Source organism: Meleagris gallopavo, chromosome 24, assembly GCF_000146605.3.
Source record: "Meleagris gallopavo isolate NT-WF06-2002-E0010 breed Aviagen turkey brand Nicholas breeding stock chromosome 24, Turkey_5.1, whole genome shotgun sequence".
NCBI lineage: Eukaryota > Metazoa > Chordata > Aves > Galliformes > Phasianidae > Meleagris > Meleagris gallopavo.
This window is the reverse complement of record NC_015034.2, coordinates 1,247,681-1,273,236: the sequence shown is the minus strand read 5'-3', so window position 1 is coordinate 1,273,236 and position 25,556 is coordinate 1,247,681. Positions and strand designations below refer to the sequence as shown.

The window sequence follows — 25,556 nt, the reverse complement described above, 5'->3', positions numbered from 1 at the left end:
CACAGCACTCAGACACATTCACCTCCATTCATGTTTTCCAGTTTGCTCCATCTTCGCATCCCCACCTATACCATGTACAGAGCCACTTGCCAAGAGCCACTTGCCCCCATCACAATGGACTTATATCTGGAGACACTGCTGACGCTCCAAGTGCCCCCCCCCTTACTGCCTGCAGGAAGATTTTGCCTAAATACAGACTGGAGGAGATGTGGCCTTCCCTGACACCTCTTAGGGATGATGATTTCTTGCTGAAACAATTTGGTTGAGCAGCTGCCAACCAAAGCCGAGCGCTGGACCACCCATCATCTACTACAGCACATTTCTACATTCCCACAACATAAAACTAAATAAATAAGAAGCAAAGTGTGAGAAAACCAAAAAACAAGAGAGAAATGCTGGAAAGCTGCCAGGGAACACGCTTAGTTCTGCAGGTTAAATGCAGAGCCTGAGTGGAGCCATAGGAAGGATTGCATCAGCTCATGGGATCATTTACTAGACAGTATCAGCAGGCAAAATTTGTGAGGCTATTATATAATAATCCAGATTTAGGTGCAAACATTGCAATTGCTGAATTCTCTGTGCAGAACTGCTCTGGGAGATGGGAAAATCAGTGCAAGGATGCTTCTACAGGAGGACGAGCAGTTAATAGGTTGCATCCTTCACTCTTCCTACACCACTCCCATTGAATCCTGTCCCTTCCTCTCCCCATGTGATTCCTGTCCAAAAGTGCCTGATTTCATCTTTTTTTCCTCCCCTTCTACCGTTGCTGGAATACAATGTTCTGTGTACTGGCAACCCATAGCGCTGTGGTTTGCTGCTGCATTGCTTCCCACGCTCCAGGTTAGACAGGAATACACTCACGCTGCTGGAGGAAGGACCTTCAGACAAGGAAAGGGTTGGGGATGTTATCTCAAGGAACAATTTCTTGCACAGCTGCAAAAGTCTGCAGCAGGAACAAATGTGCTGCTTGGGCTGCAGACAAATGGAAACATACCCAAGCAGCAGCACAAAGCTCTGGGTTAGGAGCAAGCAGAAAACTCAATTATTTTTCCCCCCAAACCAGCTCTAATTGATTGAATGGAGATGAGGGCTGATCACCCAGCGGTGGCTGAAGGACCAAGTACTGCTATAGGCTTTTCATGATGAGGAAGGGTTGGGGTTGGTGATCTTAGAAGCCTTTTCCAACCTTAACGTTTCTACGATTCTACGAACTCTTTGTTTCATGGGCTGCAGAAGCCAAGAAGGGAACGAAACCCTCCATGAAAACACTGGCAACCACCAAAGCAGGATGTTCCCCTTGAGGCATTTAGTTTTTTGTTTTTGTTTTATTAAAAACAAAAACATCCATGGAGATTTTATTGCCTAAAACCTAAAACCAAGGCAAAAACTGCAATGCAAAATGCAACAGAATAACCTGTGCTTTGTGACACTTCTCCGGTGGGTTCTCTGTGCCTCATTGCAAGCCACTCCAAGCAGACAGGACTGGGTGATACGCTGGGATGCAGGCAGAGGCCAGGGCTGTGGTGTTGGCCACCTGCAGCTCACCTCTTGCTCCTTCCATGCAAGCAGCTGCTCTCAGTCCTTGGGGGCAGTGATGCGATCCACCTGCAGAAACAGGGAAGTCTGGAGATGTGACCAGGGTATAATCCTCCATAACCATGAACTATGTGAGGTGTCAAGCTGAAGATGAATGAATCCCTTGCTTTATTGCTTTTTCATGCAGTGTTTGCTCTGATACTCATTGGCCACTGGGTAACCCAAGTGGGATGGGTGCAGTGAGAAGGCACAAGGCTCTTCTTAGAGAGATGCAACAGATTTTAAGCTGCTTCAGGAGCCAGATCAGAAGGGCAAAGGATGTGCCTGGTGGAAATGCTGCTGTCTCAGCTCTTTGCTTTTTGGGAGGAGTCTTTCTGTGATTTGGGGCTGTTCTGTCTGCTCTGAAACCAACTTCTAAGCACATAGAACCATGGTTGGGTGAGAAGGGACCTCACAGCCCACCCAGCCCCACCCCCTGCCTTGGGCTGGGTGCCACCCACCAGCTCAGCCTGCCCAAGGCCACCATCAACAGCCTTGGGCACTTCCAGGGATGGGGCACCCACATCCTCAGCACCCCCCACATGCCAGGGCTCACCACCACTTTCAAAATCCAGACATGGGCAAGCAGCTTGTTTGTGTAAAGTTGTTACCACAGGAATTTGTGAGGACCACAGGAATATGGATTTTTAACAGGAAATAATGGACCTGAGGAGGGGAGGTGGAAGAAAGTTGTCCTGCCCCCTCTTGATGTATGGATCTGATTTGTCACAGCCTCTTTAGGATGGAATGGGCCGTCTGGGTGAGCCAGCTGGCTTTTTCTTTTTTCAAATACCTGTAATATATTCCAACTAGTTGATAAAATCATGGAAATAGGTGAGAAAGAGGACAGCTTTGGGCTCAGGCTTGTCCAAAAGCAGCTCCCAAACCACAGGCCTGGCCAGGTGGTCCCACTGAGATAACTTCATCCCCATAATATCTATTAACTGCTGCCCCCTAAATCTATGGCACTTCACTCCTGGCTCTAGTTCTGTGATTTTAACTGATACCAAGGACACAGGCGCCTTGTTTCAAGGCACTAACATCTAAAAGCAGCCTCGTGGCTTTACTACTTGCACAGGAAAGGTATTTTTTTTTTAAGAAGAGTGTGTCCAAGCTGCTCATTTTATCTAAGAAAACAAATGCTTGTTTGATACTTTTACACGTATTTAACTAAAGACCAGTAATTCCATTTGTTTAATGTAGGGCACTTGATTTTATTCAAAGGGTGAGATACAAAAGAAGTAAGCAAAAAGACAGAACCCAAATTATAAAACACTACAGACAAAATAAGACATCTGCATACAGCACACAACAGGAAACAAGGAACAATCTGGTCCCCACAAACCAAGAGAGCTGGATATGTACAAGCAGAGGCAAACAGACCCATAGGGAAGAAATGGTGGTAACTACCATTTCAAATGTCTATTTATACGCACTGAATTGAAGGCAAATAGTTTTATTCTCTGACTCAAAACCAATTCCTTATTTCTTCTTCCTGATCTGGTGGAGGGACTCTGTGCTTTTTGAGGCAAATTTGGTACTATCAGGTGGGATCTAAAATCAGCCACAAACACCAATGTGCCAAACTGCAGCTCCACCATCCATCCTACATGCTGCTGCTTGTGCTGCCAAGGACTGCTACCAGAAGGGAGAAAACCCTCATTGTGCACTAATGTTGGTCCCCCTTGGGCTTTTAGATGTCTTCACTCTGCAGCTTAACCCAATCCAGTTAGTCCAGGCTATCACTAGGGATACTAATTAAGCAAGATTGCATGCTGTTATATGCATGAGATTCTCCCACTTGTCTCAGAGCTTTCACTAGTGCAGCTCTTTACATACAAAGAGATTTTATAGACAAGGATATGGACAGAAGGGCAGCCCCAAACCATCACTGCACCCTACAGACACCTGGCTATCCCAACACTGCTTTGGGCTCTTTGTAATGACATATGTGCAGACAGTACTCACTCATTTGACAAATTCAGAGCTGAGTACAGCCTTTCTTCAGTGCAGACAGGAGGAAAAATCTTTCTGGCCAATGTAAGCAGTAATAGGCAGCTGCTATGCAAAATGAGAAAGGACTTTACTGGTGTTTACCCATGGCTGGAGGTGAAGTGCTGCTGCATGTCTGCACACCTCCATCAGGAGGAGGGAGTCGGACTGGCTCAGTAAGCAAAACATTCATTCTGGAGAGTAGAAGACTGACCGCTGTTAATAAATATCACAAGACATTCTAAAAGTCCTCTAGGGAAAGAGAGAAATACTATCTGTTCATCAAAACACAACACGTCTACACAAAATGAGCTAAGGAAAGCTAAGAAGAGTCCTTTGTACAATCTGACTTCACACTGGCATGGCAATTAACAATGAGATGCTTTACGGATTCCCTACCACGCTCATCAGAGAAATTCTTCATAGCAAGTGTCCTCCACTGAAGCATGACAACGTCCTACCTGCACTTAGTACATCTTTGTTTTGGCAGTTTGTATACTTGAGGCATTTTGCTGGCAACCCGCAGGATGCAGGGGGTGAATACTACCTTACTTCAGACAAATGAAGAATCTATTGTGGAGAATTTCAGAGAAAAGGATTTGTCTATCACAGCATTAAAACCAAAGAGCTCAGCAGTATCTGTACAGTTACATCCAACAGGAGAGCATCAGATTCATTACATTTTTTATTTAAAATCCTGTTCTTTGGTCCTCTTTGTACACAACTTCCGTAAGTATTTAATAGCCCACACTACCAGCCTTCTACTGAACAGCAATCCGCATTTTGTGAGGTTGACCACCCTGACTGCCATGTCAACCACTCCGTCTGCCAGGAGTGAGCTGGCAAACCGTTATGTGCTAAAAGCAATGCTTGGTGCTTTTCTTTTGAACGGAATAAGAGAAACAGATCTTCAAACCATTCTCATGCAAGTTCTTTCCCATCAGACTTCATGCAAGTCCTTATGCTGGCCAACGGGAGAACCTTCCCTGGCTCCCAGCCTCCATGCTCAAGGTTTACAGCTTCTCTTAATAAGGTGAGTGGCAGCAGGAAGAGGAACTGCCCCCAGGCCGTCAGCACTGAACACAGATTGTTTGCTGTTCCTCTGGGAGAATGACACCCTTTCAAAGAAGGGCAGTCTACTGGTCATGCCTAGGCAGAGGCACAGAGTAGGAGTCAGCACTTCATAAGCAACTGCTGTACAACTACACTGCAACACTTCCTACACTAGCAAAACAATGCATTCATAAATTAACAGTCTGAACACACTATAAACATACACACATGTTGGCTTTGAGAAAGTTTCCAGGCACGCAGCATTTTACTCATTAACATAACAAAACAGCCTCGGGTTGATTATGAACTGAAGTCAAACAGGTTACTGCAGTTCGGTATGAAGCAGAATTGCCACTATCTTTGAAAATATTTCATCTGAACGCTCCTCTTCTGTCGAAAATCATCCACCAGAGCTGAGTTTTAATGGTAATGGATGGCCCCCAAACACTGCATTTGTTAAAGCAGTTTTCCAGGAGCAGCACTTTGAAATATTCACCAGGACTCAGCAAGCATTGCTTTCCACCTTGTACTATGCTTTTGCATGTATAAAGCTAATTCAAAACCCATCAGGCTGGTAGGAATTTACCTTTCTGCGTTAGGAAACACCCAGTTAACTGCCCTTTAATGACTTGTTCAACATCTCGAAGGCATATTTTCTGCATAACTTCTGCAAACTTGCTAAATAATCATTATCAAAGTTCTTATTTTGTGGCTATCAAGTTTTATCCCCTCCAATTTTACACCAGCTCAATTTGACACAGCCACATATGAACTGCTCCTAAATAAACCAGAACCCATGCACTTACAGGACACTGTATAACATAGCAAGCCTCATAGAGAGAGATTTAGTGCTGTCTCTGTTCGAAGGACAGAAGGCAGAAACCATTAAGTGACCTGCAGCAAAATAAAGCCCATTCCTTATGATCTCTTCGCAGTGCTACAACTCTGAGGGAAAAACCTTCATCCCATAACACGAGAAGAGGGCTACTTGTTTAAAAACAAATTAAAAGCCAACAAAATAAACACCACCAACTGAGCTCTGTTCCCCCTCCTTTTTTTGGTAGGCATCCATGGTTCTGAGCCAGACACTGCTTCCACTTGCATTTGAAGGCGAGTTCCACCATCTTCACGGGTACAACTACAAAGAGCTGCTGTGTCACACGGTGTATCATGGCCCAGCTCTATGAGATTGTCAGCTGCTAGGTATTTGGCATAGATAACATCTTTCTGAAGCAACATTACTTCCTCAGCACATTTACCACGTGCCTAAAGCTTCAGAAGCTGAGACAGGTCAGCTGAATCCCCGTTTATGGATGAGGCAGAAGTTGACCCAAATGCTCTTTTACAGTTTCTCCCACTGTTAAAATACCTGCACAAACATGACCATGACCAGCAGCAGCTCCTGTTCCAGTTGTACACTCTGGTATCACTCCCTGAGAGCATGACAGGTAACGTATTGAATGGCTTCTCACCAACAACTAGAGTGAGCCACACTGGTAAGAAACAATGACAGTATCTGAAAGTAAAGTGGAGGGCCCTTTACCTAGAAGACTCAGTAATCTTTAGAGAAAACCATTTAATAGCTTCCATGGAAATCTATTGTTCAAAAAACCCAAGGCTATTGGCATAGCATGTGGAATCAATTTGACAATCACTTAATGTAATGGAATTACAGTGATCTCGTACACAAACAATCAATTACCAAAATAAGATTTACCGAGGGGACTTGATTTTAAAGTTATTTTGGTACCAAAAAGAGTCTTTCACTTAATTCCCCTTTGCCCCTATGATTCAGATGATCTTTCACTCTACAGTTACGGACTTGGCCAGATTTCTTGGAAAATCAACCTGCAGAGAGGGAGGAGAAAGAAGATGCTCGTGAGTATTTACACACTTTTTTTTGTGTACAACTCTGTAACATGTGGAGCGTTGGTTCTGTTTTTAAATTGACAATGACTGAACATATTTCCCTATTAATGAGGATAATTAGTGCAGAAGAACAAAGGACTCAGTCCTTTTGGTGTATGCTGTTACAGAGCTCAAATACAGAAGGTCACTGCAGTAAGAGGTAGAGGCCAGTGCCTGTGTTATGATCCGTATCTCAAACATCCTTTTGTGGATTTTTTAACTTCCTTTTTGCTCCCTACCAGCCATCCAAGCACTAGAAAACAGACACATCCAACCTCAAACTGCACAGTTCTCAGCCACGTGTCACAGACCGCCCTCACCTTTTGCTCACAAAGCCTCTGCAGTTGCTAGGTCCACCTTTTAACCTGGTTCCAATAACTCAAGCAGTCACACAGATACCCCCACAGACTTCCAGCCTCACCCAATACACTTTTTCCAGACATGCAGGTAGCAAGTACAAATGCAAGAGATGAGGAAGGGAATTCGGAAGAGAATATCGTACTTACATCATATCCTCTGAGAACTGCAAGGTGAAAAGCCAGAAGCTGAAGGGGGATAACGCTCAGGATACCCTGCAGACAGTCCACAGAATGGGGAACTTTGATTGTTCTCTTATTATTCTTAATTGTCTCGATGTCTTCTTTGTCACAAATGATAACAGGTCGTCCCTGAAACAAGAAAAGGCAAATTTTGAATTAAAACAGGTCTGGAATGTTCTGTTTTTCACTTCTATTCAGATCAGTGGTGGCAAGAACTCCTCTCTTAATTCAGAACAAAAACAGCTTAACATCACACAGGTATCCCTGTAGCGTATTTTAAAGGATAAACAAAGCCCACCAGGCTTCTGCATCTGTTGTGTTCCATCAGTGTACTTTTCTCATTAAAGCACAACATCAGTGCATTCTGCATGTATGTATGACTGCACAGTCTGAGTTGTTCCCTTTTCTGTGACCTGACCGAACTGGGAAATCCCAGAGGCTTAAAAAACAAACTTCACACATCAAATAGGAGCTCCTATGCATTCTTAGCTAGTGAAATACTGTTAAAACTGAAAATATGCTCAGTTCTATGGGTTCTGCAGGAGCTATCTACAACTATCTTGAAACCTAATCCACAGTGCCACAAGGGTCTCAGCCTCCACCTTCTATTGCCCTGTAACATTTGTAGCAAAAACTGTCATAAATTTAAGATAGAGATACCAATCAGTCTCCCTCCTTCTCTTTTTTTCCCAAATATTATACAAAATTACCCATAAAGACCACCTACTGAACTTACACTTAGGCAGTCACACTATAGCAGATAGGTAGGGTGCCCTATAACTATAAAACTGTTTCCATATTAAAGCCTACATTTCTGGTACACTAGAAGTTTTTACATATACTTACTTGTCGTGCAATGACCTGCTGGAGAGCATTCTGGCACTTTGCATATGTATGGTCTCTCATAATGATCATGATAACAGGCATGAGTTTGTCCACCAGGGCAAGAGGGCCATGCTTCAGCTCACCTGCCAATATCCCTTCAGAGTGCATATAGGTAATTTCTTTAATTTTCTAGATAGGGAAGAAAATAATCTTTCATAAGTTCTCATGATTTGTCATCAGTCAATGCATACATCATCACAGCCCGGAACTGGGCAGGTAAATACAAAGAGGACGTGTGCATGTCCACAAGTGACAGCAAAACACCAAAAGGAATCTTTTCAGAGGTAGAAATCGCAATACACAGGTTGTAGAGAAGGAACGTGCTCAGTTTGGGACGCTGAGCACTTCTGGAAATGTCACCCCTACAGTTTAAAGAATTGATTTTATCAGGGTGCCCTGTCTGTAATCCAAATAGACATGAAACATTCCCATGTGAACGCTGAAGCTGAAAACACATTTCAGTCCACTGTAGCCAGCAGCTATGGTGTGAATTGGGTATCTTCCCATAGGAATAACAGAAGCAGTATGGCAAGTGTTATTTCACACACTATTTCAGCCAGTGTCAGCCAGCAGACCACAGCTGCTTGCTGTTTATAAATCAGCTTGTAGCAGGTGCCTAATCTAAGCCCACAGCTAAGCGCACTTGAAAAAGTTTCAAGTAAAGAAATCTCTTACCAAAGCTCCCTCTAGACATGTAGCATAGTGGTAGCCACGTCCCATGATGAGAACAGACTTCTGATGGTACAGCTCTGTGGCCAGCTTCTGGATCTCATCGTCCATACTCAGCACTTCTTTAATCAATTCTGGAAGAATCAAAGTTGTGTCTGCTTGTAACCCTGCCTCTCTCAAACAGTACACACTGCCTATACTTCATATACACTGACAGCCATGACTTGCAGAGTGAACTGGACTCAGTGTTTAATATTCCAATTTAGTGCTGTGAATGCATCAGAGAGAATATAGTTGCAAAGTTACCACTGACAGTCACATTGCACAAATCTCAATTCTTCCATCTTTCAAATGCAAAGCTTAGGCACTGTCAAGTACGCCTGTGCTATTAAATTACTACTTGGCAAGATGGAATCAATACAATGTTTTCCTACCTGGCAGTCCTTTGAGACCACGCATGATTTCCTTGCGTCTTTCTTGCATAGAAATTCTGTCATCACACATCATGAGAGCAAACATCACCAAAGAGACAAACTGGCTGGTATAGGCCTAGTAAAGGGAAGGGAGAAAGAAGGAGAGAGAAACATTATTAAGACAGGAAGCAAACAGTTGTCACCTACTACAACATCCTTCAATTAGCTGCTGATTTCATTCTTAATACATTACTAAATGGTGGCTTTCCTTCCAATCAAGTAGGAAAGAGGAACATGAGCAAAGAGCATTTCTAGAATTTCTGGCAACTACTAAATCCTGTTTTGTGACTGGGCTGTAGCTGTGTCCTTCTTCCTGTATTTAGGAAGCAAATGATGACAGCACTGATGATCAGCAGACCCAGTGATGGAGACACACAGTGGAAGCTCACCACTACATCCGGACATTGTGACACTGCACAGCTGGCTGTAGGATTTTTGGACCACATGCAAGAAAAGCAAAGTCTACTGAAAAGGTGACTTCCCACCCTTCCTCCCCCCTAGCTTTTCAGGAACAGCTTCTGAACACCTCACCTTGCAAAGGCTCTCTAAAAGATCCCAGTGATGGGTATCACCAAGTCTGGGGAAAAAAATCATCTACACAGTGCTCGAGGCAACTCTGTCTGCAATAACATCTGAGGCACAGAATCCAACAGCTATTATGAAGGCAAGCCTTTGAAGTCCTTAAAAGACCAGTGTTGTGATGAAATGCTCTGCAGAGCCAGCCTGGGATTGAACTCACTTAGAAATAAGATTAAGGTTTGTAACAATTCTGCCCCTTTCTCAACCATGATCAAAACAATCCCCACATTGAATATTGGAGAACAGCTCTGAAGGAATTTAGAAAAGCTTGAATGATGGTGACTAGGAAAGTTTGATACAGAATGTGACCTCCTACTTTTGGGTAGCATGCAGTTGAAGACGTGTTACATTATCTATCATGTGTTCTCAAAATGAACTTGAATATTCAGCTTAGGGGAGAACCTCTTCCAGTTCATATTTCACATACGCACAACTTTGGTAACTCCCCACATTTCCAGAGAGAAAATGCCATTTTCAGATATCTCCAACCACTGGTTATGTGAAAACAACCCAGCGACAAACAACTCTTTCAAAGTTTGTAAGAGACTCATGAATTTTCCATGATCAAATTCCCCACTGAACTATTAAACTCCAATGTGGTTTTTGGCTGAATTTATGTAACAGATTGACATCATCTCGCCTCTAAATATAACTAAATCAAAGCAGATTTCACTGTGCAAAGTACTTCATTGAAATGAAATGCAGCATAGCACAGTACTTTAAACTGTATCACATGCAGCCAGATGCATCAACCAGAGAATAACTCTTAGGTGGACACAAAAAATGGGTTTATTTTATTGACTGTTTTCCCATTTGCTAAAAGTAAAGCTTTAACATCAGCATTCTTTGTTAAAGCAGTGTGATTCAGGGCAGTTATGTACTAAGTTTCTGAAATTCTTACTATTTCCTTTTCCATCTTGAGACTTAAGTTTAAACCAAGATTGTAGCTCAGGACAAATGACTGAGAATAGAATTTTTGCCTCTTAAGGCATTCTTCTCTCTGAGACAACTTTGTTTTCAACATTTAATATTGCTTCCTTGCAATATTTCCTTTACAAAATAGAAGAAAGCTTTTTGCAAGATACAACAAAAGGAAAATGAGTAGTATTGATGTGCACATGATCATTGACTACACAGTCATCCGTTGCAACTGTTAAAAAGGGAATAGAAAGCATTCTGAGGACCCATATAATAACCAACCTTTTCACAAGAGATTCAGTAATGTCTGTGAACTTGGTATTACCTTGGTACTGGCAACCCCTATCTCTGGTCCTGCATTGATATGGACTCCACAATCCGTCTCCCGTGATATAGAGCTGCCAACTGTGTTGGTTATGCCAACAGTTAAGGCTCCTCTCTCTTTGCAGTACCGAAGACCCATCAAAGTATCTGCTGTCTCACCTGAAAAGACACATTTTCCAATGCTGCCATTTGTATCAGTTACTTCAGCCACTACAGATGTAGAACTGCAGTGCTTTTCCCAATAGAATCTTAAAGGTTTGCGTTTGTCTGTAAGTCAAAGGAGTCAGCAATTAAAAAGATTGGTTTAAATGAACTCAATGGGTGGGAAAATAAAATCCTCATACTGGTGATCCCAACAGTGATGTTTGTGGGCTGAGATCCACAGATGGGACTAGAAGCTACCATATATTATATCAATTTGCCTTTCTCCTAAAAGAACACCTCTTTTGAGGTGCTCCTGTCCATACGACAACAGAAAAACAAAGCAAGTTAGGTTCACTTCTACTTCAATATTCCAATACAAAACCAACACTGGCTGCACCACTGCTTACATACTACCAGCCAGTAGGGTGGAAATCTAAGGCTAGAAAAATAGATTAATGAGTGGGGGTAAGGAGGGTTGAGTATTTACTTTGGTTTGGTTTTGTAATGCCTGATGAACAAGCTTAGGTTCCAGGAAAATCCTTGTTTGCATGCCACATCCAACACTTCAGGGGAAAGATCTATCCCCTAAGGTGTCCTCAATCAGTCGCCTGCTACATTTGGGACAGTGGAACTTACAAGAAAAAGCAAAAGGTTTCAAAATCTGGGAAAAAGCTGCAATGCTTACATGAGTCCTCTACAAAGAAGGGACACTCTAAGTTATCTGACACTTTGCCACCTAAAGTGTATTTCATTGTATTGAGGAAAAACTAACCACTAGTTTATAATAACAAAGCTGAAAATCAGCTGCAACAATCTGTAACTGAAATGAAAATAAATTCTTGCCAATTGCCCTTGGAAATATTTTAAATAGGATACATCACTATATTTCTTTTTAAGATAAGCATGTGTTTTCTCATTCATCCCATTCCAAGGCTGCTGTATTTTTCCTGCAGTAGTCTTCCACAGAGCTGATCCACCGTGCAGCTCAGTATCTAGTACAGCTTTAAGTAAAGAACTACATCTATTCAAAGGAAACTACTGTGTTGCCTTTACCCAGACCTCAGAAGAATGTTTTTTCAGCCTTCTGGTTGATGGAATATTTCCTCACAGAGAAAGGAAACAAAACCACCATCACCATGTGTAAAGCTCAGCTAAATGAACTCATGCAGATGGACAGGGGGAGAACCGCTCCATTTTTTCCCCCATCTCCTGTATGTCTGTGCCAATTTCTTCCTTTGCATGCAGGATCTGCAGTCCTACAGACAGGCACAAGAATTCTTACAGGAAGCTTACAGGAACGATGTGAGCGAGTTGGGTGGTAAAGTAAGACCATACCTGACTGGCTGATGAAAAAGCAAACATCATCTCTGAAGACAGGAGTGTTTCTATCCAGGAAATCACTGGCTAGTTCAACCATCACAGGTAATTCAGTCAGTTCTTCCAGAACCTGACGGGTCTGGTAATGTTAGAAAGATATTACTAACAAAATACATTTAAAAAATTAGAACTAGATTATATTCTAGTTACTCAGTATACTGAAGTTACATACAACTACCCCTGTGAAAAGCTACCCTGCTTCTGGCCCCATAAAAAGCCTATAGGGCCAACTGCTTCCAATTCTTCTGAAAAATTCTTCCTACTTATAGAATGTCATTCCACCAGACTGCAACTTGTATTACTAGTGAATTCAAGAGCCACCAACAGTATCCAGACCAAGTCAGAAGCTTGTTGTGGCTACTCAACTGAATACTATCAACATTTTCATAGAACACTCAAGTGTACAAACTTTTAGTTCCTATCTTGTTCCAGGATGCATTCATGGCCAGGCTGGATATGGCTCTGGGCAGCCTGGTCTGGTGGTTGGCAACCCTGCCTGTGGTAGGGGAGTTGAAACTAGATGATCTTTGAGGTCCTTTTCAACCCAGGCCATTCTATGATTCTATCTTTGCTGCTGGCAATTTGAAAGTCTGGTAAATACAGCTTCCAAAGGATCTTTACCAAGCAGTACACATTTGCTGAGCATTATCATCTCATCCTTATCCTGCTGACAGATGCAGCATCATTCAGCTCTACTTACAGCTCACAAACAGATCAAGACTGACCACTTACTGCAACTCCAGCATGGTAACTCGTCCCGCAGGCAATAAGGATTAGACGACGACACCTCTGAATCTCCTTAATGTGATCCTTCAAGCCACCAAGATTCACTGCAGGCAAGATTCAGAGAGAAAAATTAGGGTAGCCAAGTACCAGAACTTCTCAAGATTACTGGTGTGAATAATTGCTGGATGTTGTGCTGCCAGAAATAAAGAAGGATTCATCTCAATTACCAGTGTAGTCATCAAAGTTGACCCTTCCTCTCATGGTATTAACAACGGATTCTGGCTGCTCAAAAATCTCCTTTTGCATGAACGAGCTAAAGTTACCTATAAAATAAATAAGAAACAAGATAATACTTTTATTTACAAGATAATACTTTTATTTACTTTTCCCCACGTGAATGTGAGTTCACATTCACGTGGGGAAAAGCTTTAATCACAGTCACTGACATGCCAGTTATCAGTCAGAGATGATTTTTCATTCTTGTACCTAATGAACCTTACTATTAAGGTTCATTTCATTTCATTTTCTACCAAAGCATCAGCTCATCATAAGAATTAGATTCAAGGTGACTAATGGTTAGATCCAAGCTGGTTAGGGTTCAATCTCAGAACGTACTGATGCCTCCAAGCAGGAGGGAAAATCCTCAGCCCCACAACTCTTGTTACGGTGTTAGCTTGAGGAAAAGTCTCATTACATGCAAGATCGATTTCTTGCACCATGATGGTGAGGTCAAGCACTGGAACAGGTGCTAAGAGGGTCTGTGGGATTTCCATCCTTTCACATACTCCAAACTCAACTAAATAATGATCTGAACAACCTGATTTGGGTTGTATTAGAATTACCATCAGATTTCAGTCTCTGCTCTCTTACTTGAATAAAACAACTTGATCCAGGTTGTGCAGGGCCAGAGCATCCCCAGAGGTCCTTCACAACCTGAATAATTCTGTGACAGTGGGTATGTGCATCTACCCAGGTGACATTCAGAAGAGTTACCCTTCATAATCTGTTGAAGTTCCATCTGCAAGGTTTGCACGGCGCGCCCGGGATGATCGCCTGCTGTACGTTTGATCCGGTGAATGGAAAGACGGCCATCAACCACAGCTGCTACGTCATCATCCTCAAGGAAAATCACTCTGTTGGTATGCTCAATGACAGCGCTATAAAGGCATATATCATGTGCCATAAGACATTATTTGCCACAGAAATACGAAGGCTACAGCCCTATTTATAATCAAAGATTTTAGAAGTTACTCGTATCAATGGAATTTTATTTTTTAAGAAGAGAAGAACATTGTGAAGAACATTTCCACACTGCCAATATAACTGGATTTTTCCCATCCACCTCATTATTGAGCTCAGTACCTGCTTGAAGAAGAAACTATGAGCTCCTCAGACAAAGTAATGGGATCTAAGCATTAGGAGCTAGAGTGGAAGTCAGGAAGAAGGTAACACACAGGATGCTCAACTGCAGGTGCAGAGTCCCTTTCCTTTTCCAGTGATGAGCAATCGTTCCTCCTTGTATCTCATTTTCCCCATCTATAATACCTTGAGCAACCTGGCCACCTCTTAAAGTGCTTTAAGATCTACTTCGACATGCTCCAAGCACTGGGTACTACTGAACACCTTCCCTGCTTGCAGGCTACTTGAGGAGCGCCAATAATGGAACTACCATTAGACCTCAGACTCTGCTCTCTTACTCAAAGAGAACTGCACTGAAGCACATCAGCTCACTATTTTAGCAGTTTTTGTTCTGATCTTGGGCGAGCTCTGTGAGATCAGAGCATGGAGGGATAGATACCCCAAGACTCTCCAAAACACTCTGACAAAACGCCCTGAGTTGAGCACTGCAGTGCTTTCACGTTTCTGCAACAAGTATTGATTTCCCCAATACACAGAAAACCACCAGTTCTGATAATGCTGTTGTCAAGTTGTTCCTTCCCACTTCCACTAAAATAAGCCACCTCTGACAACAAAGGAATTGCCTGTATACAGAGATCACTGGAGAAGCAACATCCGTCCTGTTACTTTAGGTCTGTGCTCTCCCAGATTTCCCAACACACCTCTGGAATCTTAATAGTAGTTAAGATCTGCCTCTAAAGAACAAATCTATATCCACATTGAAAGACGCTGTAGCACATTACCTAGCATCAGAAGCAAAGTAGTACTCCACAGCTTTCTCCTCAACAGGGAAGAGGCAGGTGGTGCTGTCCACACGAGACAGGTTGCAGCTTCCCTTCTTATCCTTACCTAAAAGACACAAGGGTTAGGAACTGTACACACTGACAAATGCAGAATAAGCTGCAGGGTTATGCTCAGCCAAAGGTCCCAAGGCACAGTACCGAACATGAAGCACTATTTCCGTCACTGTGAGCAGTCACAGTAAATTGAACAGCAACAATGAATAGAGGGCAGCACACCAATAATTATATCGTGGTACATTTTCTCAGTTTGCTTACATGCTTTTTATGTGCTTTTGAGTTAAACCTGCAAGCATAACGTTGCATGCAGAGTTTTAAGTTTATAGAAAAACAGCAGTAAAAGAAAGTTTATGCATGACTCCACTAGGAAAAGAGAACTCACGCTGCTTTACGAGCAGTCACATTTACCAATATTTTCCCAGTTGAATACGTCCTGTTTATCATTACAAATGCCTCCTGTGCTCATGTTTCACTAACTGTCCTGGAGCTTTGAGAAAGCAAGCAGGATTGCTCTTTCTTTGTCAGTTTCTTGTCCCAGATGACATTCTTTCATGCCACCTGAGCACCTCCAGCAGTAATTCAAACCTGTTTCTGTCTGGCTGAGCTAATGTGCTCAGACACAGATGAAGGATTCATGATTAAGCACTTGGCATTGCTCCCGAGATACCAAATACAAGCTTCTCAGTTGGATTCAAGATTTGTCCTACTCTGCTGGGAAGGAAGTATCTAAGAAGAATGAAGGACATAGGACTAAGAACCAACTTGATTTGGTAACGTAATGCTGAGATTTGTAGCACTGCAAATGTAAAGGAAAAATACTGCTTTCATGTTGATACTTCATAAGGTTTCACTCAGCCAAGAGTTTAGGGCCCTCCACTTCATCAGGTCAGTAAATGAGGGAAAAGAAAGAGCGAAGGTGTTAGTGGCCAATCTCCAACAGAAGTACCCACACTTGATCAAAACATGCAAATTTTGCTTCTCAAAATGCATTTCCCCACACTGACTTTACTATGTTGCAATGCTTTCCTCTGAGCTGGAGTTGGAACGGACAATATCTGTATCTTAACCAAGGAGTGGCTGAAAAGTTACAATGAGTGTTATCAACCAGTTATAGCTCTTATCTATTTGCCCAGAGATGACCCAATTATCTGAGGGTAACCTGGATTGTGCTGTATAGCACTCACTTCACAATGACTAGAATCTATGAGCAACACAGAATCTTTCCCCTTCTAAATCAAAGACCTGAAATGCCACGGAGAGTTAACACAGGTATAACAAAAAGGGGAGGAGGGATATGTCTGGAGTACATTTTAATACCATCTCTCTCTCCCTTACCACAACTCCAAGTACACTGCAGATCTGCGAAGGCACTGCTGCACAGATGAACAATGTTGCTCTTTCCAGCTCCAGATGTGAACTCAGTTCATCAGAACACACACGAAGGTGTGATTAAATTAAGTACTTAATACGAGATTAAAAATGGTTTGTCCTATTAAGTGCCCCATATATTTCAAGCTGCACAAATACAGCCATGTTAATAGAGCAAAGGGAAGTGAGCTGCAGTCACACGTAAACCTCACTGTCAAGTATTAGGGCACAACACTTGAAATAGGTTCAGTGGATTTTCCTGTCTGTTGCTCATGGTGTTCGTGATCCAGAAGAAATTCCAGCTATCCCATTTGTTTCACTAGATTACATGGAAAGCAATAACCACACAGTAAAGAAACAATGCTTATTTGCTCCATTTTTGATTCCTAACAAACTGGAGGATTTGTGTGAAATGTCAACTATGAGATTTTCTTTGGTGGGCACCTTCCTCCACATTTATGGATATTCCATCAAAAGAATGATCCATAGACTGTACAGCTGAAAGCGTAATTGGAAAACAAAATTCAGATCAGTGGGGAAAAAAGAAGGGTGTTACATAAATACATGAGGAATTACTGCTAATTATCCAACATCAACCAAGATCAAATAGACAGCTCACTAGGACTGGTTTCTCATAATGCAGCAAGGTATCATTAGCAGCACCATTAAGAAGGAGGAAAACATACTGGGATAGTCCTTATGATCACTGTAGCACTCAGAAAATGACTCAGTGCTCAGTAACTGAATGGTTTTAACAATTTTCATTATGGGGAAATAAAATAAGGTTCGTGACAGTGCTGGCAAAGCACTTTCTTAAAAGCAAATAAACTTCTGAATGCCAACATGCCACACACATAACATGAATGCAAGGATCTAAGTTGAACTGTACTGCAATAAGATGCATTTTGCTTGCAGTCAGAGGACATTAAAGCTCATGCTTACCTGTACGGTACAGGATGGGGATGTGGTCAGTGGAGAGCTTGTGCTCACTGCGCACTCCTATGAGCAGAGGGCTGCCTCGTCTGCAAGACACCGAGTGACAATCCTCAGCACCCAAAGGTTTGACTGAGCTAAAACGTGTCCCAAATTCAGCATTAGCTCTGTGAGCGTAACCCAAATCCCAGATGCCTGAGCCAGGAACACAAGGACTGCTGCTCACTGTGTGCACCTACAGTTATCATCATGGAAATTTGAACTTGGTTATTATGTTAACGCATGTGGTTAAATCAACTGGACTGATCCTCATGTTCAAAGGTGGAGAAGGACACCAGGCTGGCTTGTCTGCAAGTCAAATGAAGCACTTGCCCACATGCTGCAAACACAGAAAAGAGAAAACCATTTCCTTTTAAAGCTCTTGTAACCAGAAGTCTAGAGAAAAAGCTGTTCCTCCCAAAGCTCAGAGCTGCCCTCTTCCAATTGTAACACAGGTTACAAAGAAACCTTTAAAATACTTGGTGCACCCTTCCAATGAAACCATTCTGCTCTTTGGAATTTTGTTGTAATAGTTGGAGACGTGAAAAACAACAGTCAAGCTCACCCTACCATATACACCACACACCCTACCATATACCATGAGAACAATTTCTGTTGTCTTCTATCTTGGCTTAGGAGGGAACATACCTCGAGGCTGGGTGCACCAAGACTGGTTTTTAATATACAAATACTTACCTCGTGCCAACTGCTTGACCAGGATAATGAACGCTTTTGAATACGAGGGCAAAAGCACCTTCCTAGAATGAAAGAAATACAAACGGTTTATCCCTTCATTTGAGGCCAGGGCAGGATTTTAGGCATCTCAGTATGTTGGAGATACTGAGCAGATTTCACTGATGCTTTGGAGCCACCAGGTGCTCTAGGCTCTTCCTCAGCCACTCACTGAGTTCTGAATTGCCTGGCAGTCCCTGCAAGCACTCTTGTGTTAGCTCACAGGGAACTTATGAGGGAAAAAAACTGATAAAAAGCAACACTTGTTCCTGTCAGCAGTTACTGCAGCTTCTGCCAAAGAAATCACTAGGGAAAAAAAACACCTCCTGAGCAACCTGCCCTGGGAAGAGATGTGCACTGTGATGGATCCTAGTCCTGCACAGTTCAGCCACAGCTGACATGGAAGCCAGGCTGTGCGGTGGAGTTCCCACCAGGGGTCAGCATCTCTTCCAGATGGAGACTGCAGGCAGACTGCAAGCACACACTGCCTGGACCTGACTCTGTCTCAAACAGCACTCCCTGGTTATCGCTCCTACGATGCGTGTCTGTCCCCATCCATCCCTGCGTTCCCACCCCACACATGTGCCCCATGCATTACCAGCTGCTGGATGACTCTCTCCACCAGAGTGGTGAAGCTGACGTCGTCGCTGTCCCGGTTGTCATACATGTATTTCACCAGTTTGGCGATGCTCTCTGTGTCCGTTTCTGACTCAAAGTCATAGCCCTTGCTCTCCTGCAGCAACAGCACACATTGGTAACCAACCCTCTGTTTCCTATCTCTCCCTTCCCCTCCTTTCCATTTTGCCTTCCATCTTTCATTTTCTCCCTCTCACCCACTCATCCATCCTTTCTTCCCACTCCATTAATTCCCAATTCCATTAATTAATTAAGTGAGAGAGTGGAAGTGCACATGGGGGCACGAGTGCAAGAAGAGTAGAAGAGAAAGCATGAGGTAGAGTGTGTGTGTGTCAGTAAGCGCAAATACAAAAGTGCAACAGTGCAAGGAGAAGAGCAAGAGTGGGTGCTCATGAGTGTGCATGAGTTCAAGGGTGACTGTGAGCAAGGAAGTGGTAAGGAGCAGGGGAGTGGGAGAGTGAGAGTGCAAATGGAAGACTGAGAAAAGGAATGAATGCTGAATGAGCATGTGCTAATGCAGCTTGGGAGTGCCTGGGGGGCTCGTGATCCCTCCCAACACCACCAGTGTTCTGCTCACCAGGAATTTCCGCAGATCTTTGTAGTTGGTGATGATGCCATTGTGGATGACAATGAACTCTGCAAACAGAGGAAGACACGGTTCAGCCTGGCAACTGGCACCTGCCTGTGCCCACTGCAGCACTACACCCAATAAACAGCAGGGATTACAGATCTTTACGGTCTGTAAAGGCACCAGAATGAAGAGAAGAGTTTCTCTTGCTGGTATGATTTCCTTGCCCTTCCCCATTGTTTGGTTGTAAGTGGCAGAAGATAATAATGACCCTGCTGGAAATAAATGAACACTTCACTCCTCCTGTCAGATTGTTGATGCTGTCCCCTGGGCTGCTACAGCGCAAAAAAAAAAAAAACAAAAACCACCAACCAAGCCACTTCTGTCCAGTGGTGTTGATCGAAAAGAAAAAAAAAAAAAAAAAAAAAAGAAAGAGAGGGAAAGATAAAAAAAAAAATCCGAAGAATATTTGGGTAGGTTCTTACCATACAATTTCATTCTGTGTTGTTAACTTTTCTTGCACTATGGCCATGCACCCATTGAACCCCTGGGATGCTGACCCCAGCCCTCCATGAGATCAATCAGTGATGCAAGCAGCTCATGAGAACTTCCCCATGGTGAAAATCAGACTCAATCTCCTCCCGCTTCCCAATGACTGTGCTCAGCACCACAGTCTGCATTAAACCACCCATTCTGGGTCCAGCCACCCTTCCCAGTGTCCCAGAAAGCCAGATGCCAAGCAAAAGTTCTCACCATTGTTTTTATCCGAGCGCTGCGGGTGGCTGTTGACGGGATTGGGCTCTCCATGGGTAGCCCAACGGGTGTGAGCAATTCCAAGGTGCACGTCAAACTCGATGTCGAGATCCATGTCCTGCTGCTCTGCAGGCAAAAGTGGGAGAAGGTTTATTAACGCGACTCAAAGCCACTGGGAGAATCTTGTCCCACCTCCCAGGTCCACAGAGATAACAATACTGAGGCAGCTAGAAGAATTGGCAAACCTAACGAAACGCCAAGTTGTGACCAAACAACTTTGTGACTCTGTGTTCAGTACAGATGTAATGATTCTAGTTTTAAAATCAAGGAAATATCAAGAGAAAAAGATGGACAAGACCTCACTTGGTGCTCTCTCATTAATTTGGCAGTTACAGACATCAGTGCCTACTTGTAGCCATTTACCTACTTCACTGCTATGCAGATTGACTGCTTTACAGATAGAAATATAAAACTGAACTTATTAGTACATTCTTCTTGCTTCATGGCCAAGCTCTAGATGTCTAATAACTATCTCCCAGGATCTCCCATTTTCCCAGTTTAAGGAAAGTTTGTTTGTTTTGTCAGGTTTTAAACTGTATTTCAAATCTATTTAACATTAATAGCATGTGATTACTACTTCCTGAGAAAACAGGGTTTCTCTGTAACTTCATGCTCTCAGGTCCTCTGCAGCACATGTATGAGTACTTATACCTCTGGCACTTTACCTAGAAGTTATTTCCAAATAAGTGTTTTTCTGCATAAAATAGATGATAATCAAAACAAAATGACATGAGAAAACATTTCAATGGAAGAGAGCAAAGAGTGAAAGAACAATACATACTGTGCACCTCTTCATCCAGAGCCTTCACTTTCCCCTTCCGTTTGATAAGCTGGATTTTGCAAGCCTTAGCTTCCCAGTCTTTGTCGTTGCCACCATCGATTCCCACACCTAAGCATCATCATGGAACATAAAGAAATAGTGTGAAATGCAGAACCCGTGTTACAGCTATTTATGTAAAGAAATACTGCTGCCTTTTTCCTTTACAATGCCTTTTCTCTCTCCAAAAGAAAAGGCAAGAAACCCTTGAGACTGAAAGTCAATCTTCCCTTTGTCATCTTGGAGGTATTTTCAATACCACGGTAGAGAGGTTGTAAATAGATGATCTTTAAGGTCCCCTTCCAACCCGATGCATTCTGTGATTCTACAATTCAAGTAATAGAATTGCTGAATGGCTTGGGTTGGAAGGGACCTCAAGGATCATCAAGCTTCAACCCCCATGCTGTGTGCAGGGCCACCAACTTCCACATGTAATGCTAACCCAGGCTGCCCAGGGCCCCATCCAATCTGGCCTTGAACACCTCCAGGGATTGGGCATCCACAACTTCTCTGGGCAGCTGTTCCAGCACCACACCACTTTCTCTGTAAAGAACTTCCCCCCTGACATCCAACCTAAATCTTCCCTCCTTCAACTTAAACCATTTCCCCTTGTCCTGCCATTATCTACCCTTGTAAAGAGTTGACTCCCCTCCTGTTTATAGGCTCCCTTTAGGTAGTGGAAGTCTGCAATGAGGTCACCCCACAGCCTTCTTTTCTCCAGGCTGAACAAGCCCAGCTCTTCAGCCTGTCTTCGTATGGGAGGTTCTCCAGCCCTCTGATCATCTTTGTGGCCCTCCTCTGGACCCTCTCCAATAGCTCCGCCTTGTACTGGGGGGCCCAGTCCTTAAATGCCAGGCATCAAGAACACTTATAGAAACCCACATGTTGAAAGTTAAGCCAATCCTCCAACCACACAACCATATGCATATCCAATTTGTGTTTCAGCTTACTTCAAAAGCAAAAGACAGTAGAAAACATTCACAACACCATGAGAATCTCTAAGCCAAAATCCAAAAAAGAGCCACTGTTACCTGCAGAGTCATAACCACGGTACTCCAACCGCTGGAGACCTTTGATAAGGGTCTCCAGAATCTCCCTTCTTGTCCGGGGAACATGGTAGTTCAAGTAAGCAAAGATGCCTGCATAGAAAAAAAAGCATAATGTCCCCATAAAGTCACAACTGAGGAAAATCGGGTTTTTGGTGCTTAAGAACCATTTTCAAGATGAATTTTGCCTTGAATAGCTTTCCTAAGTTCCTCCCACATAAAAATTTGGGAAAACTTAATTTAACTCCTGCAATCAACACTTTCAAAGTAATGAGGTTATTTTTCCAGAGGGCTGCAAAGGCTGATAGATCACTGCTTCTATTTTTAAGCAACTGGGATGCAAACACATCATGGTGATAGGGATATGCAAATTCCTGGATCTCCAACACCAGCTACAACTCTATTTCAGAAAGATTAGCTTTGGTGCCATCAGGGAGCACGAATGTGCAAAGACACTTACTGGATGCTAGAAATATCCATGCTGGAAAATTGTCATTTCCTTTTTTTTAAAGGAGAAAAACACCTGCATGGAATAAAAGCATGGCAGTTTCATGTAAACATCCACACACGCTGAGAAGGGAGTTCGGTCCCTACCCACTCAAAGTCCTTCTTAAAGGCATCCCAATCCCAAATCCCAATTTTTTTTTTTTCTTCTCCAAATGGTGCTGCCATATAATGTTCCTCAGTTCCCAAACTTCTGCATGGAAGATTTTACCTCCACGATGATTCCTTCCTCAGTGTCTTTTGCTCCTGCCTTCACTTCTCCTAATCCCAAAGCCTTTCCCCATAACCACCTGTAAGAATATCAAGGCTAGAATTATAGAAAACTACAATTTCTCTTCGTTTGCTCCTGACATCCTACACCAACCAGCTGTGGCCACCTGTCAATGGGATCTATTCAACCTATTCTTGCACCTAAATGGATAGAGCGAGTCCCTCACCCACAATTCCTGCAGTGCACAGCTGAAATCTCAACAACTAATAAAACAGAGACAGCAGTTAACAACCTTGGCCACGTTTCAAAAGCTCCTTCTGCTTTCACCCTCCCAATCCTCACTCTCCAAACTCTTCCAGCAAAACAAAAATTTTACAATTTGAGATGCTTCGTTCACTCCAATTCTAAAAACTTTATCCTTCAGACACACAGCAGTCCCTGTTCACAAGTGAGTTGACTCCAAAGAGCTGTCACCCAGGCTGACAGGCTGCATATTTCAGCTATATCCTAGAAGCCTGAAATCCTCTATGTGGCTGCCAGGTCTTATCCAGAAGTATAAAGCAAACCGCTTTATTAGCTGGCAACTGGAAAAGCCCCTCTCTTATTTGTCTGAAACCTCCCAAATAGGTACCCAAAATACTGTTAAAAAAAAAAAAGCACACTGAGTTCCAGAAACTCCTGAGATTTCTCTTTCCATCTACACACCAACCCAAAGTCAAGCAGGCTCAGAAGCCATAATTACAACCAGCACGTATGTATAATCAATGAATATACAAATGTTATAATTATGAAATATAAGAAAGTTAGGCTAAGCAGGTTATTACACCAAAGAAAGAATAGATAGAATACTTACTTTTATCCTGGGCTCGCTGTAAAACTCTAAAGGAGGGATCTCCAAAAAGAGATCCTTCCCCACTGGCAGTCAGCTCTTAAATGGCTTAGGAGAGGTGCAGCCAGGCTCCACCCCTTCCAGCAGCACAGGAGAATTGCCTTCACCTGTGCTCCCAGGCTGACTCATTGCTCACCTCAGGTGATCGATCAGAGGTTCAGGCTGTGATTCAGCAGTTCCCATACAACATGCAATTACAGAAACAGGAAACACTTGAGCTGCCCACCTTTCACTGGTGGTTCTGGGCAGCTCCTCGTTCCCAGCAGCTCTCCATAAAGCCCTACAATCCCAGTATGGGGCAGCTCCTCATATTCAAGCAGCTCTCCATAATGTCCCCTCAAAAGCACACTGGCCATCTTGCTGTGGCACCACCAGACTCATCCAAGTATCCACGAGTTCTTCCAGCATCACAGCATGACACCACCCATGTGGGATAGGCTCCTTTTAGCAAATGAAGACTAATCATGAGGTGCATGGGGTTTGAATGCAGAACGAGGCCACTCCTGGAGCCCTTCCCCACACAGAACCAGACACACAAGAGCCTCATTGATGGAGCACAGAAGAGGCCTTCTTCACCAGCGTGAGTGACTCACAGGCAAATAAACACAGGACAGGCTGGCAAGCAAATAGTGCACCAGAACTCCCATGAATTGAGAGAAGAAACTGCAGAAGAAGAGAGGACAGGGGAAGGGGTGGGTAAAGGAACAATCCAGGTGGTCTCAGCAGCTGCCCTGCTGCCTCATTACCCAACCTGGTAGCCATCAGCAGCTCCAGGACTCCACAACAAAGAGCTGCGGAGGGCAGAGTGCCCCTCTCCATGCCACAGCATCAGAAGGGACACAAAACTGTTAGAGAAGTCCAAAAGGAGAGCCCATAAGGATGGGAAAGGGTCTAGTAGGCAAGACGTATGAAAAGCAGTTGAGTGCCCTTGGTTGGCTTGGCCCGAAGAAGAGGAGGCCGAGGGGAGGCCTCATGGTGGCCCTATTGCCCACGTTAATAGAGTTCAGTCACACCTGAACAGACAAAAAGAGAAGAAATTCCTCCCAGACAGGGATGGCTCAACTGGAATGACACTGAAATAGCGTTTATTTGTGCTTGTACTGTAAACAACCAGAAGACATCCATCAAGAAGGGAAGTATATGCCTCAGGCATTGAAAATGTATTAATTACAGCACAACTGTATTCAGATTACTCATAAGGACTGGGGAAAAGTTGGAATCTAAGATGGAGAAAACTACAAAATAAAGTGATTTTTATCGTAACACATAGACTGTGGAAAAAAGCCAACTATAAGCATGTAAATGTGATATTAATGCTGTAAAACATGCTACAGAGAAAAGAGACTTTTAAATACTGGGAGGTCTTGAGAAGAAAGTAGATGGAGTGATAATGGAGAGGTCACTCCAAAAACGTAACTCTACAAACTCACCAGTGAGCCTTGCACCTTTCTACAAATGAGAAGGGAAGTATGACGAGCAGGTTTAAAACACAGAGAAAACAGGAAAAATATGCAATTAAAAAAAAGAAAGTTAAAAATAAACAGTGTAATATCAAGGACAATAAGGCACGTGAAAATGAATGTGAGCCTAGCAGCAAGTTAAAACTAAATACTTGAAGGTTCATCATCCATTCATGACAT

The 25,556-nt window shown here is 43.1% G+C and overlaps 1 protein-coding gene across 3 annotated transcripts; it reads right to left on the bottom strand.

The window, feature by feature from the left end:
• Nucleotides 1–1,310: 1,310 nt before the first annotated feature.
• On the bottom strand, nt 1,311–24,287 carry GFPT1 (glutamine--fructose-6-phosphate transaminase 1). Of its 3 annotated transcripts, none has more exons than XM_031556742.1 (20): nt 24,143–24,287; nt 22,298–22,405; nt 21,231–21,338; nt 20,390–20,515; nt 19,646–19,704; nt 19,031–19,165; nt 18,397–18,458; nt 17,671–17,750; nt 17,173–17,226; nt 15,304–15,409; nt 14,156–14,319; nt 13,390–13,485; nt 13,169–13,266; nt 12,395–12,515; nt 10,917–11,074; nt 9,056–9,170; nt 8,628–8,755; nt 7,914–8,081; nt 7,035–7,196; nt 1,311–1,605 (listed from the first exon to the last, which is right to left on the bottom strand). In XM_031556742.1, exons 1-20 carry the CDS (start codon nt 24,270–24,272, stop codon nt 1,576–1,578), a joined length of 2,208 nt encoding a protein of 735 aa, XP_031412602.1. In that variant the 5' UTR covers nt 24,273–24,287; the 3' UTR covers nt 1,311–1,575. The 3 variants fall into 3 exon arrangements, with proteins under 3 accessions (XP_031412602.1, XP_010721381.1, XP_031412603.1); XM_010723079.3 differs by lacking the exon at nt 1,311–1,605 and adding an exon at nt 4,181–6,468; XM_031556743.1 differs by lacking the exons at nt 1,311–1,605; nt 17,173–17,226 and adding an exon at nt 4,181–6,468.
• Nucleotides 24,288–25,556: the final 1,269 nt, after the last annotated feature.